Genomic DNA, 13,036 nt, shown 5'->3' on the forward strand with positions numbered 1-13,036 from the left:
CCTACTTCTTGTCCTTGGGCAAAAGCTTTTTCATCTGAAACACAGTACAGAAAAAGAACGACACACACACACACACACCCCATTATGAATGATGTTTTTATATTTCATTTTCACCTGTTGCCAGGTGCGTTTGGCACTGCTGTTGCCTCTGAAATGTTCACAGGACATACACCAACTTAGTCAAAGGGACTGAACAGTCAGTCATCCTAATTCATGTGACTCTGTGCACATATCAGCTTAAGTAGGCTACTCCATGAATTTACCATACCAAATTTTATTCAGGATTTTTCGGACATTAAACAAGCTATATATGACTGGGGCCACGTCGAAGGACCATTTTCTGTGACTTGTGATTGATCATGAAGCTTTCTCTCATCCTATACTTCTGTTCTAGAACATGTAGAAGGGAGAATGTACTTGCGCATTTACCCGATCGGCAATTCGTTGCCAACATGCTTGCCGGTCCTTATTGGCAGCCGCTGTGTTAGATTTTGCTCTTAATGTTGTTTTGAACTCCTCGTAGCTTTGCATTATGACAGCGCATTCTTCCTCCGTGAAGTACGGCGACCGTGCCATTGTGAACAGTGGGGATTTGCGCTGATAACCTCCCCTTTAACGTGAACGCGCATTAACCCTGATTAGGTTAACACAGGTTCAACAAATCAACTTCATAACTGGCGTCGTAGTACCGTTTAACCCCAAACAAGATAACCAGGTTTTGTCAACCCCGGTTTAGCGGGGGAACCCTGGGTTACTTCTGGGTAGGTTAACCTCCATTCGTAGTACAGGGCCCTGATGCGTCTCCTGATGGAGCTCTCCAACCACTCAACATTTGTGGGCAAGCTGTGGCTTACGCTGCTCATTGTGTTCCGGATTGTACTGACCGTGGTGGGTGCCGAGACGATATACAAAGATGAAGAGAGCGAGTTTATATGCAATACAACCCAGCCTAGTTGCAAAAATATGTGCTATAATGCATTTGCACCACTCTCGCATGTAAGGTTCTGGGTTTTTCAGACCATCATGATCACCACACCCTCTATTCTGTACCTTGCCTTTGCCATGCACAAGATTGCACGCATGGAGGACGATGATTACGGACCACAGGGTAGGCGCAAACGCATGCCTCTGGTAAACCGCAGTGCCAACCAAAACTGTGAGGAGGCTGAGGACAGTGGTAAGGAGGACCCCATGATCACCGAGGAGATCGAGCCAGAAAATGACAAGGAAAAAGAAAAGAAGGATGAGAGGAAGAAACATGACGGCCGGAGACGGATCAAGCGTGATGGCCTGATGAAGGCATACGTGCTGCAGCTTTTATTACGTGCGGCTTTCGAGGTGGCCTTCCTGTCTGGCCAGTGTCTGCTGTATGGGTTTGTGGTGGCCCCGTCATACATGTGGTCGCGTAGCCCATGTCCCCCCACAGTGGATTGCTTTGTGTCGCGTCCCACCGAGAAGACCGTCTTCCTGCTCATCACGTATGCCGTGAGCTCCCTCTGCCTGCTGCTCACCGTGCTCGAGATCTTGCACTTGGGCATCAGTGGCGTCCGTGACATATTCCAGAGCCGTGCAAGGTGCCGCCACCAACAACATCAAGCCAGTCAGACGGCCTCGGTCTACCCACGTTTCATACCCTCTGGCAACCCAGGTGCAAGAGCTGAATGCAGTCTTCGTGACTTGGGCCGCGAGTCTCAGGGTGATGAGGCGTCCTCACGGGAGCTGGGCCATCTGCGGCGCCACCTGAATCTAGCACAGCAGCACCTGGACCAGGGTTACCAGGATGAGGAGGAGACTCGACTGTGAAGCAGCAGCCCCGAGTCCAACGGCTTTTGATATTTCTGTTTTCCACCTCGTGTGTGATGTGTATATGAGGTGTATATGTTGAATGCATCTCTCTTTGGATGAGAACAGCAAGGCTTCTCAGTGCCATACAAAAAAATTCTTATTTTTTTATGAATGTTTTTGCTTACTGCTATTCATAATGTGGACTTTTTTTGGGGGGGGGGCCTTGATGTGGATCCATCTGGCCATTCTGTTTGAGTCTTTTGTTTGGTCTGAAAATTGGGGGGGGGGGGTTGTTGTTGTTGTTTTTGTTTTTTAGTTCTGGGTATGGTGTCATATATATAGTTCTTTCTTTTAAATCTGTTTATTTCTGTTTGCCATGACTGTTTTGTGTGTTCCACTGATATTGCTTCGTAACTTGAAGTGTTATGCGTAAATGGGTACACAGCAGTGAGCTTTTCTCCCACTTAATGTGCACTTTTCCCTAGGGCTGCTCGATATTGGAAAAAATCAATATCACGATTTTTTCTGTAAATATTGATATCGCGATTTTTAAAACGATATTTATACACCTTTTTTTAAAGCCCCGATCATCAACACCCGAGGCACCGGGCCACATTTTTATAGTACAGACCTCATAGGCTACCTGTCAACCCTTCCCGTTGTACCCTGAAACGCCTTTTACTTAAACTATTTAGTGTGCAAGCGCGTACTTTGCATAGGTCCTATCGCCTGCACAAGGCTCACGTTCTCCTCACTCAACATTTCCGATCACAGAGGATGGAGCCAGCGCTGGTATTACCAGTGATTACTGCGTAACGTCCACACTGGCTCGTAGCCAGCCAAGGATAAAATCTCTCTCTCTCACACACACACACACACACACACACACTACAACGTAAGCTTGTGTGTTGTTAAGACACCAACATTAAACACGCACACACACGGACTGGCCATTGGGAGTAGCGGGAGTTTTCCCGGTGGGCCGGTGGTTCAGCGTGGGCCGGCGGAGGAAAAAAAAAAACTGTTAACATTGCTTATCATATTAAAGGCCAGCGCGCAACTGTTTTTTTTTTTTTTTCTCCGCCGGCCCACACTGAACCACCGGCCCACCGGGAAAACTCCCGCTACTCCCGATGGCCAGTCCGTGTGTGAACACGCACAATATAGAGACAAGTCCTTAAGAATTAACATACATGAAAATAGCTCAGCGGCATGTAAACATTCCCTGAAAGTGTAGGTGGCACTGCGGCTAGATGCTACGTGAAATGGCACAAGGCAAACACCATGCTTCGCTCAGTCAACAGACAAAATCCACGAACCCAGTAGTCCTCCTACTACTGTGGGTTAGTGTTCTGTGGCCAAAAACACCCTATGCACAGTCATTCCAAAACATCCCCACTAGTTGCAGGTTATGTCTCAAATACAGATATGCGTTGTGGATTAAGCGATCTATTTTCAAGCATCAGGCTTCTCTTCCTTCATCTTCCAAATGTGGACTCCGCTATCTTTTTGGCATGTCAGCATTGAAATACCATTTGCAGAGATATTTCACTCGAAAAGTAAAAGCAACACATGATTAGGGCTACATGATTAGCAGGGGGACACCGTTTTAAGCGCACGGAATTTTAAAAACAATGTAATTACATCCGAGTCCGTCTACATCGCGCAATAAACCCGTCCTTAGCAGAACCTACTTCAAAGCATGATGCTAGCTGCAGATGCACAAGTCAAAATCAAATGAACCCAAGTAAACATGCCGCGGCGGGCAACATTAATAACCAAATTGCCTTACCTTAAAACGCTGCCTTGACCACAGGACGACTCGCAATTATTCCACTTAAATCCACACGGTTTAACACATCTAACACAGCTAGCAAGCTGGATATGTGCTAATATTGTTGTGCTTGTTTTCTTCCGTAGATGCCATTTTTACATTACCCAGTCCCACATCCAAAAATATGACGTAAATGTATGTTAATTGTATTATTATAACAATTAGCAAGCAAATCAAACAACATATTAACAAATCAATATATTAAATCACCCGACACGTATGAAAACAGAAGAACTGATTTTTTACTGTTGCGGAGATATCGTGGGAGTAGAATGGATGACGTATACAAGGCTACGGTGTGCCTTAGGGGACAGAAGGGTTCGTTTTACCTTACAAATGACAAAAAATAGTTTCATATCGATATTATGAATTTTGATATCGTTTGGCACCAATATCGATATCGTGATAAAAATACGATATATTGCACAGCTCTACTTTTCCCCTTTAATTGCTTCAGTCATTTGAATGCAACAAGGCAAACATGTTCATGCTGTAACATAAGCCCAGGGTGTGTATAAATAGTTTTTTTCCCCCTGCCTACTTGCATTTGTTCCTCGAGTGAAATTAAAGCAGGAAAATTGAACAAGAGCTTAGCTCAGGGGTGCCAGGGTGAAATTGGTAAGGGGGCCAGATTTTTTTCAAGTGGGACCTTGGGGGCCGAATTACACTTTTGGCCTGAAAAGACCAGACACTAACTCAACAAAAGGACATTATTTTATATGATTTTTGAAGGCCTATACGCCCAAAAGGAATTGTAAAGCTATAGCCTCAAAATGAGGCGCACAATAACATGGCAGACAAAAGCAATTTACCCTCTGAAAATGTGACAGTCTAAGCATGCAAGTAGCCTACATTTATAAAAAAAAAAAAAAAATGCTACAGAAATGGACTAAGACACAAATAACACAAGTGTAAACTGTAAATGACTTAGATCAGATTTATTGATCTTGCACATCAAAAACATGTCAATGCATAGGCCTAATTAGGCCAATTAAAACGATTGGCAAGTAGGCCTAAACGAGTCAAAAGAAAGAAGAAGTGCCAGGGTAAATAATTCCACCAATAGGTCAAGTGACTAAATATCCAGTAGCATTAGTTTAAAAGAGCCAAATATGACTGAACATACCAATAAAAACAAACTACAGATGGCACATTAACTTTGCTGGTCAAGTCCCACATATATTTCCACACACCCATCCTGTTTATTCCCCCTCAAGCACACAGCACAAGGTTACATGGGGGAGAAATACCAGCTACATTTTACATGTGGAAGCCAGAAGTCTTTAACTTTTTACCAGCTTGTCGACATTGGGGGACAGACTCTGGGCAGTTGCTATTTTCATGACATCGTTGAGATGTCCATGGGTCAGATGACTACGCAGTTTCGATTTATTAATATTCATTACTGAAAATGCCTGTTCACATAAATATGTTGTCCCGAACATACAGAGTATTTTACCGGCAAAGGCCGTGATAACTGGGTACTCTGATGGCAATGACTGATAGAAAGATTGGATTCCAACAGATGCGTATTTATCCTTCAACGGCGCGCAACACTGCAGGTCTATGAGTTCTATTTGCATCGCCTCTGGGACCTCAGAAGCGTCTGTCGTGAATGGAGAGCGAAAAAGCGCAAAGTCCTTTTCCAGTTCAGAGAAAACCGTGAAACGATTGGCAAACTCATGCATGAGTTCTGAAAGCAAACTTGCATACTTGTCCATACTCTGATCATTGAGAGGCAGAGATTTTAGAGAGGGGAAGTGGGCTGCATTGCGCTTGCAGAGCTGCGTCTTCCATAATGAAAGTTTACTTTGAAATGCACGGACACTGTCGTAATACTCAGTGACGAGTTTGTTGCGACCTTGCATTGTAACGTTCAAGAAATTTAAGTGTTCCGTTATGTCCACTAAAAAGGCAAGGTCTCTAGTCCGGTCGGGGTCATCCAATTCCTCCACGGGCTTCCCTTTCGCCTCCATAAACTCTGCTATTTCAGTGCGTAATTTGAAAAACTGTTTGAGAACTGTGCCTCTGCTCAACCAACGCACATCGGTATGATAGGGAAGACCCTGATGAATGTCATTTTCCAAAAGAAAAACATCAAACTGCCGATGGTTAAGTCCTCTTGCTCTGATAAAATTCACAGTGGCAAGAACAACGCTCATAACATGCTCCATTTTCAGACTTTTGCAGCACAAAGCCTCTTGGTGTAATATGCAGTGAAAGTTCCAAAATACCCGTTCTGGATTAGCCTCACGTACCTTTTCTCTCAACTTCGTAACCACTCCGGTCTTCCTACCTACCATGGAAGGTGCACCGTCCGTAGCCACACTGACAGCTCGACTCCAGTCCACCTCCAGATTGTCAAGGGCCCCGACAAGGCTAACATACAAGTCGTTAGCTGTAGTGGTGTCTGTCATAGGCACAAGGGAAACAAACTCCTCAGTGATGTTTAAAGAAGCATCCACTCCGCGAATAAATATCGCTAACTGGGCCACATCAGTGCGCTCATCGAGAGCAATGGAGAACGCGATGAAGGACTTAATCTTCTCTTTAAGTTGGCTGTTCAAGTCGCTGGAGAGTTCTTCCACTCTCTCGGTCACCGTAGTTCGGGATAAGCTGATGTTCGCAAAAGCTTGTCGCTTTTCTGGACACACTAGGTCGGCTGCCTTGAGCATGCACGTCTTGACGAATGCACCCTCCGAAAATGGCTTGGACACTTTTGCGATCTCCCACGCGATGATGTAGCTCGCCTTCACTGCCCCTAACATGAAATAAAATGTACAACAAAGATATTGAGACACCCCTCTTTGAAAACAGCCGCATTTAACATTAAAGGAGAACTGAAGATGATGTATGATATTAAAACGAACCTTCATGTGTCTCTCGAGACTTTGAGAAAGCTGCTTGCTGTTTTTGAAGGTTTGAGGCAAGCTCATTTAGCTTTTCAGTCCTGCGTTGCCCGGTGAATTGGCTGTATTTGTCGGCGTGGGTCTCGTAATGTCTTTTGACATTGTATTCCTTCGGTACAGCCACTTGTTGCGAACAAATCAGACAAACAGGTTTTCCCCCTACTTCCCAGAAAAAGTATTTCTCTCTCCATTTTTCCTGAAAGATGCGACCCTCAGAATCAACTTTTCTCTTTTTAGACAACATCTTGTGAACGAGCAACAACTAGCCTACTCTACATTAAATCCGGGTCATTGCACCTGCGCGTGCTGCAGCAAGCAGAGAGCAGCTAAAAACGCACCGATGGATTTCACGAAAATGGAATCAAATTGAAACATTAGATTTAAAATCATTACGAAAAAAAACCCCAAAGCATTCGATTTTTATTAATTTATTATTTAAAAAAAAAAAAAAAGTCTCATGAACCACCGGGCCGGATGTGATGACCAATCGGGCCGTATCCGGCCCGCAGGCCGTTACCATGGCACCCCAGGCTTAGCTAGAATAATCCGATACTCGACCATTTCCCCACCCTGGTAAAATCAATTTGCTGTAAATCAAATAATCTCAATTACAGAAGAACCCTAGTGTTTAACCACTGCAGTTTCAGCAAAATAGAAAGATAAACGAAATAAAAGTGCCAGTAAACACAGCAGTTTTACATATGACAGAAATTTCAGTTAAAATTTACCACTCAAAAATATTTTATGTATCTCATATCTAGTATGTGCATAATAAAGTTTATTTTATTTGCTCAATTTTTGCTCATGGTGATACAGTCTTTTTCATAAATGTGTTTATTATTTTTTAATGTATAATGACCTTGGGTGTGAGAAATGCATTTTATGCGTAAGGAAGCATAAACTGTGTGTGTTGTATTAATAAAACTTCAATAAAAATGTACTGTTTTATTGCATATATTTTTGACTCTTGATTTTTTTGCTTTTCAGACCTTACACTTAAATGCACTTAGGCTTTCGTCTAAACGGGGGAACAGGGGCGCTGCGCCCTCTTACTCTCGGCGTGCGCCCCCTTACCGACTCCGTGAAAACATCCCAGCAACACTACGTGACAATGTGTCTGATCATCAAATACGTTATAATTGCTCCAAAAATATTCCAATCATAGTAGATATACCGCCAGACGGTGCAAAAACAATCCGAATTGGCGTTTTCCAGACTGAGGCGCCATGTTGTTTAGTTGTTTACTTGTCGCGGCTGCTCTCGCGAGATTTGACATGGGTTGCATACAAGGTCAGCTGACTTGTAGCGCGAGATTTCTCGAGACTGAATGACCTTTCACCCACCGGCGCGGGAGCTTTTGACAGAAGTCATTCGCGAGTTGTTTTTGTTGACACTTGGGCATTTAAAGATGTCATCCCGCGGCACGAAGCGGAAGAAAGCCAAAGACTGTCCAGGGCAGAAGAAGATTAGGCCAAATAAAAAAAAAAAAATAGTGTGTTTCCGGTAACCCGACCGATCGAGAATTTCCGCGTCGAAATTGCCGACCGTAAAGTTTTTATTACAAATTTCCCTCGATATTTTAGTGTAAGCGGCGTTAGTTTGTCATAATTTTTTGTTTCAACGCATTCAAGTTGTGAAAGAAACGATAAAAAGTAAAATGTTTCGCCACTTCTATCAGCCCTCCTCATAGGCGCCAACTTCATGTCAACATTGGGGGGGTCAGAATTATGTTCTTGCACCGTGACGTCATGACGTCGGCAGTGTATGTAGTTGAATATCAAAGACTCAGTTGTAAGTCATTTTCATTCATTACTATTCACCATTGCAAGTGGGAAGCGCCCATTTTAACGATAACTTATTATGATGCATTAAAAAATCTCACGACTTTAAACATTGTATGAAACACAATTTATTCAATAAACAAATTTAGTTTCATGCAATTTTCTTTGAGATGAATTCGGCAGACAACTGTACATGAATGTAGTTTCTGTTAAGAGTTAATGGATATGACAAAGTTAATTTTAATCTTACTTACAAACTTTAACAACACATCTCTTTCATGGCGATGGAAATTAACAAGTAGGCAGTGAGAAAATCATATTCATGAACATGAGAAAATCATATTCACCCTAATAGCCCATCAGCCCTAAAACTTCGCAAAAACATCACTCCTTCTGTCACAAGCGCTGAACTCATTGGTAATTTTTTTCAAATCAATGTGGTCTGTATGTTCCTTGTGTGTGTAAAGAACAGCCAAGTGATTCAGTCTCGGAGCAGTCATGGTGCTCCGCAGGTAGGTCTTAAGTCTGCGCAAAGCACTAAAGGACGTGTAAATTTTGCGGAGTGCAACCTGTCAATCACTCACTGCCAACCACTGGAATATTGCAAGTGGAAAAGGGGGCGGGTCATGTCCGATCATAACATTTTAGGTGACGTTTCTATAGATTACTTATTTTGCATTCAAAGCTAGGCTATTATTTGTTTAGGTGGTTTCAATCGTCAGTTAACATGAGTTCATCTGTACTGTTTACTACTTTTTTCATTACTGGGGTGTTTTTGCCCCCCCAACTTTATCTTTGGGGGGTCAAAAAGGTCCGTGCCCCCCGCAGATGGCGCCAATGGCCCTCCTCCATAAACTGAGCCGAGCCGCCATTTTGAATCCTCATTCAAGGCTGTAATGCAAATTGCTTCATTTTCAGTATACAAGTGCACTTCCATGGCAGGGAAAAACACTACATTTTGCCGCCTATGTAGTCCCCTATTTATACAAATAGGAGTCATTCAGGATTCAGCCATGTTTTTGCTCGACCCAAGTTCTACAGTAGGCTACGCTAGGCCGTCTGCTTTTAATGGAAGGAGCCTAGCCTAGGATGTTATTTTCACGTTATTTCTTGATAAGGTGTTTTCACGTTATTACATGAAAATATCATGAAATATCGCTTCCGTAGATCATAACTCAAACTCTCGCGATATTTTTTTATTCGTTTAAAGATTTAAAACACTTATTTTATTATGATGTGTGGTATAAAGGATTCTGTGCCAAAATAATATTTTGTAAGATGTTTACTTGTGTTAATTTTTTCGAACAAAATAAAAAAAAATTAAGGAAAAAAAAAAACTTTCCTACCTACCGACCTTATTTTAGTATTTCATGTTACCGGAAACACACTTTTTTTTTTTTTGGCCTTACTTTTCTTTTTCAATGTTGACAGACAATTTGTTACAATTTCCCTCTCAGATAGCCTCAGAATGTCCCATTGGAGCATTTTTCAAAGGCTTTGCACGGCGGGGGGGACAACCGGCACCATCTCCCCCCCGCTTCACTCCCTCGCCATGGTGAGCGCCCTCATACTAAATTTTTTTAGAAAAAACCTTGAATGAGTCCTAATTTTTCATTTTTCTTGAACAGTACTGACCAGCGTGCTGTAGCAGTGACGACATGAGTTGGAGTTTCCTGATGCGTCTCCTGGTGGAGCTCTCCAACCACTCAACATTTGTGGGCAAGCTGTGGCTTATGCTGCTCATTGTGTTCCGGATTGTACTGACCGTGGTGGGTGCCGAGACGATATACAAAGATGAAGAGAGCGAGTTTATATGCAATACAACCCAGCCTAGTTGCAAAAATATGTGCAATAATGCATTTGCACTACTCTCGCATGTAAGGTTCTGGGTTTTTCAGACCATCATGATCACCACACCCTCTATTCTGTACCTTGCCTTTGCCATGCACAAGATCGCACGCATGGAGGACGATGATTACGGACCACGGGGTAGGCGCAAACGCATGCCTCTGGTAAACCGCAGTGCCAATAAAACTGCGAGGAGGCTGAGGACAGTGGTAAGGAGGACCCCATGATCACCGAGGAGATCGAGCCAGAAAATGACAAGGAAAAAGAAAAGAAGGATGAGAGGAAGAAACATGACGGCCGGAGACGGATCAAGCGTGATGGCCTGATGAAGGCATACGTGCTGCAGCTTTTATTACGTGCGGCTTTCGAGGTGGCCTTCCTGTCTGGCCAGTGTCTGCTGTATGGGTTTGTGGTGGCCCCGTCATACATGTGTTCGCGTAGCCCATGTCCCCCCACAGTGGACTGCTTTGTGTCGCGTCCCACCAAGAAGACCGTCTTCCTGCTCATCACGTATGCCGTGAGCTCCCTCTGCCTGCTGCTCACCGTGCTCGAGATCTTGCACTTGGGCATCAGTGGCGTCCGTGACATATTCCAGAGCCGTGCAAGGTGCCGCCACCAACAACATCAAGCCAGTCAGACGGCCTCGGTCTACCCACGTTTCATACCCTCTGGCAACCCAGGTGCAAGAGCTGAATGCAGTCTTCGTGACTTGGGCCGCGAGTCTCAGGGTGATGAGGCGTCCTCACGGGAGCTGGGCCATCTGCGGCGCCACCCGAATCTAGCACAGCAGCACCTGGACCAGGGTTACCAGGATGAGGAGGAGACTCGACTGTGAAGCAGCAGCCCCGAGTCCAACGGCTTTTGATATTTCTGTTTTCCACCTCGTGTGTGATGTGTATATGAGGTGTATATGTTGAATGCATCTCTCTTTGGATGAGAACAGCAAGGCTTCTCAGTGCCATACAAAAAAATTCTTATTTTTTTATGAATGTTTTTGCTTACTGCTATTCATAATGTGGACTTTTTTTTTGGGGAGGGGCTTGATGTGGATCCATCTGGCCATTCTGTTTGAGTCTTTTGTTTGGTCTGAAAATTGGGGGGGGGGGGGGGGGGGGTTTGTTGTTGCTGTTTTTTAGTTCTGGGTATGGTGTCATATATATAGTTCTTTCTTTTAAATCTGTTTATTTCTGTTTGCCATGACTGTTTTGTGTGTTCCACTGATATTGCTTCGTAACTTGAAGTGTTATGCGTAAATGGGTACACAGCAGTGAGCTTTTCTCCCACTTAATGTGCACTTTTCCCCTTTAATTGCTTCAGTCATTTGAATGCAACAAGGCAAACATGTTCATGCTGTAACATAAGCCCAGGGTGTGTATAAATAGTTTTTTTTCCCCCTGCCTACTTGCATTTGTTCCTCGAGTGAAATTAAAGCAGGAAAATTGAACAAGAGCTTAGCTAGAATAATCCGATACTCGACCATTTCCCCACCCTGGTAAAATCAATTTGCTGTAAATCAAATAATCTCAATTACAGAAGAACCCTAGTGTTTAACCACTGCAGTTTCAGCAAAATAGAAAGATAAACGAAATAAAAGTGCCAGTAAACACAGCAGTTTTACATATGACAGAAATTTCAGTTAAAATTTACCACTCAAAAATATTTTATGTATCTCATATCTAGTATGTGCATAATAAAGTTTATTTTATTTGCTCAATTTTTGCTCATGGTGATAGTCTTTTTCATAAATGTGTTTATTATTTTTTAATGTATAATGACCTTGGGTGTGAGAAATGCATTTTATGCGTAAGGAAGCATAAACTGTGTGTGTTGTATTAATAAAACTTCAATAAAAATGTACTGTTTTATTGCATATATTTTTGACTCTTGATTTTTTTGCTTTTCAGACCTTACACTTAAATGCACTTAAACGAAAGAGGAATTTTCTTTTTGAGTCTTTTGTTTGGTCTGAAAATTGGGAGGGGGTGGTGGTGGTTGTTTTTTAGTTCTGGGTATGGTGTCATATATATTTCTTTCTTTTAAATCTGTTTATTTCTGTTTGCCATGACTGTTTTGTGTGTTCCACTGGTATTGCTTCATTATTTAAATGGGGTCAAACTGGTCCAAATGCATTTGCATGTTCATATGCCTGGTTTTCTTAAGCACAAAGGTTATGCCGCTTTTCCACTACAAACGCGGCTGAGCCGTGCCGTGCCGAGTCGAGCTGAGTCGAGCTGAGCGGGGCTGTTAGAGTTGCATTTCGACTACAACCGCGCTGAACCGCGCTGGCTGGAAGTGGGTGGACACATTGGGTGGAGTTAGTGAAAGTGGGTGGACGTCACGTGATGTCGTTAAGCAGCACAAACAGTGACATCAGTGACAGTGGCGGAACAAGTCAGAGCCGGGCCGGGGGCGGGGCAAATGACCGGGCCCTTTATTAAAGCTTATCATAACATCATTTTAGGCTACAAAATGTCCGCAACTGCGGTGTTTACCAATTTCAACACTACCGGGTGCAACTATGTTATTTAGTACATCAAGTCCTTCAAACGAACATGTAACTCAGAAACAAAAAACATTAGGATACTGTACATGGCTCATAATAAAACATCAATAGCCTATACTGCGCACATTATTTGAAGGGCATACGAATGAGCGCTCAGAGGTTGCAACGGTGACAGGAAGAGTCAGAAATAAAAGGAGGGCGGTGCAAACCTCACTGAATGCACTGTGTTTACCAATTTCAACACTACGGGGTGCAACTATGTTATTTTGTACATTAAGTCCTTCAAACGAACATGTAACTCAGAAACAAAAAAACATTAGGCGACATACTGTACATGGCTCATAATAAAACATCAATAGCCTACTGCGCGCATTAT

The 13,036-nt window shown here is 43.2% G+C and overlaps 2 protein-coding genes and 1 pseudogene across 2 annotated transcripts; 2 read left to right on the top strand and 1 right to left on the bottom strand.

Moving 5' to 3' along the window:
- The first annotated feature begins 807 nt into the window (after positions 1–807).
- LOC132891349 (gap junction gamma-1 protein-like) lies at positions 808–1,803 on the top strand. The gene has a single exon (XM_060928861.1). It carries the CDS (start codon positions 808–810, stop codon positions 1,801–1,803), a length of 996 nt encoding a protein of 331 aa, XP_060784844.1.
- A 3,928-nt stretch (positions 1,804–5,731) lies between these two features.
- LOC132892186 (general transcription factor II-I repeat domain-containing protein 2-like) lies at positions 5,732–6,779 on the bottom strand. The gene is made up of 3 exons (XM_060930580.1): positions 6,490–6,779; positions 5,878–6,380; positions 5,732–5,746 (listed from the first exon to the last, which is right to left on the bottom strand). Exons 1-3 carry the CDS (start codon positions 6,770–6,772, stop codon positions 5,732–5,734), a joined length of 801 nt encoding a protein of 266 aa, XP_060786563.1. The 5' UTR covers positions 6,773–6,779.
- Positions 6,780–9,967: 3,188 nt separating this feature from the next.
- On the top strand, positions 9,968–10,992 carry LOC132892187 (gap junction gamma-1 protein-like; annotated as a pseudogene).
- The last annotated feature ends 2,044 nt before the right edge of the window (positions 10,993–13,036 follow it).

Source organism: Neoarius graeffei, chromosome 9 (assembly GCF_027579695.1).
Source record: "Neoarius graeffei isolate fNeoGra1 chromosome 9, fNeoGra1.pri, whole genome shotgun sequence".
NCBI lineage: Eukaryota > Metazoa > Chordata > Actinopteri > Siluriformes > Ariidae > Neoarius > Neoarius graeffei.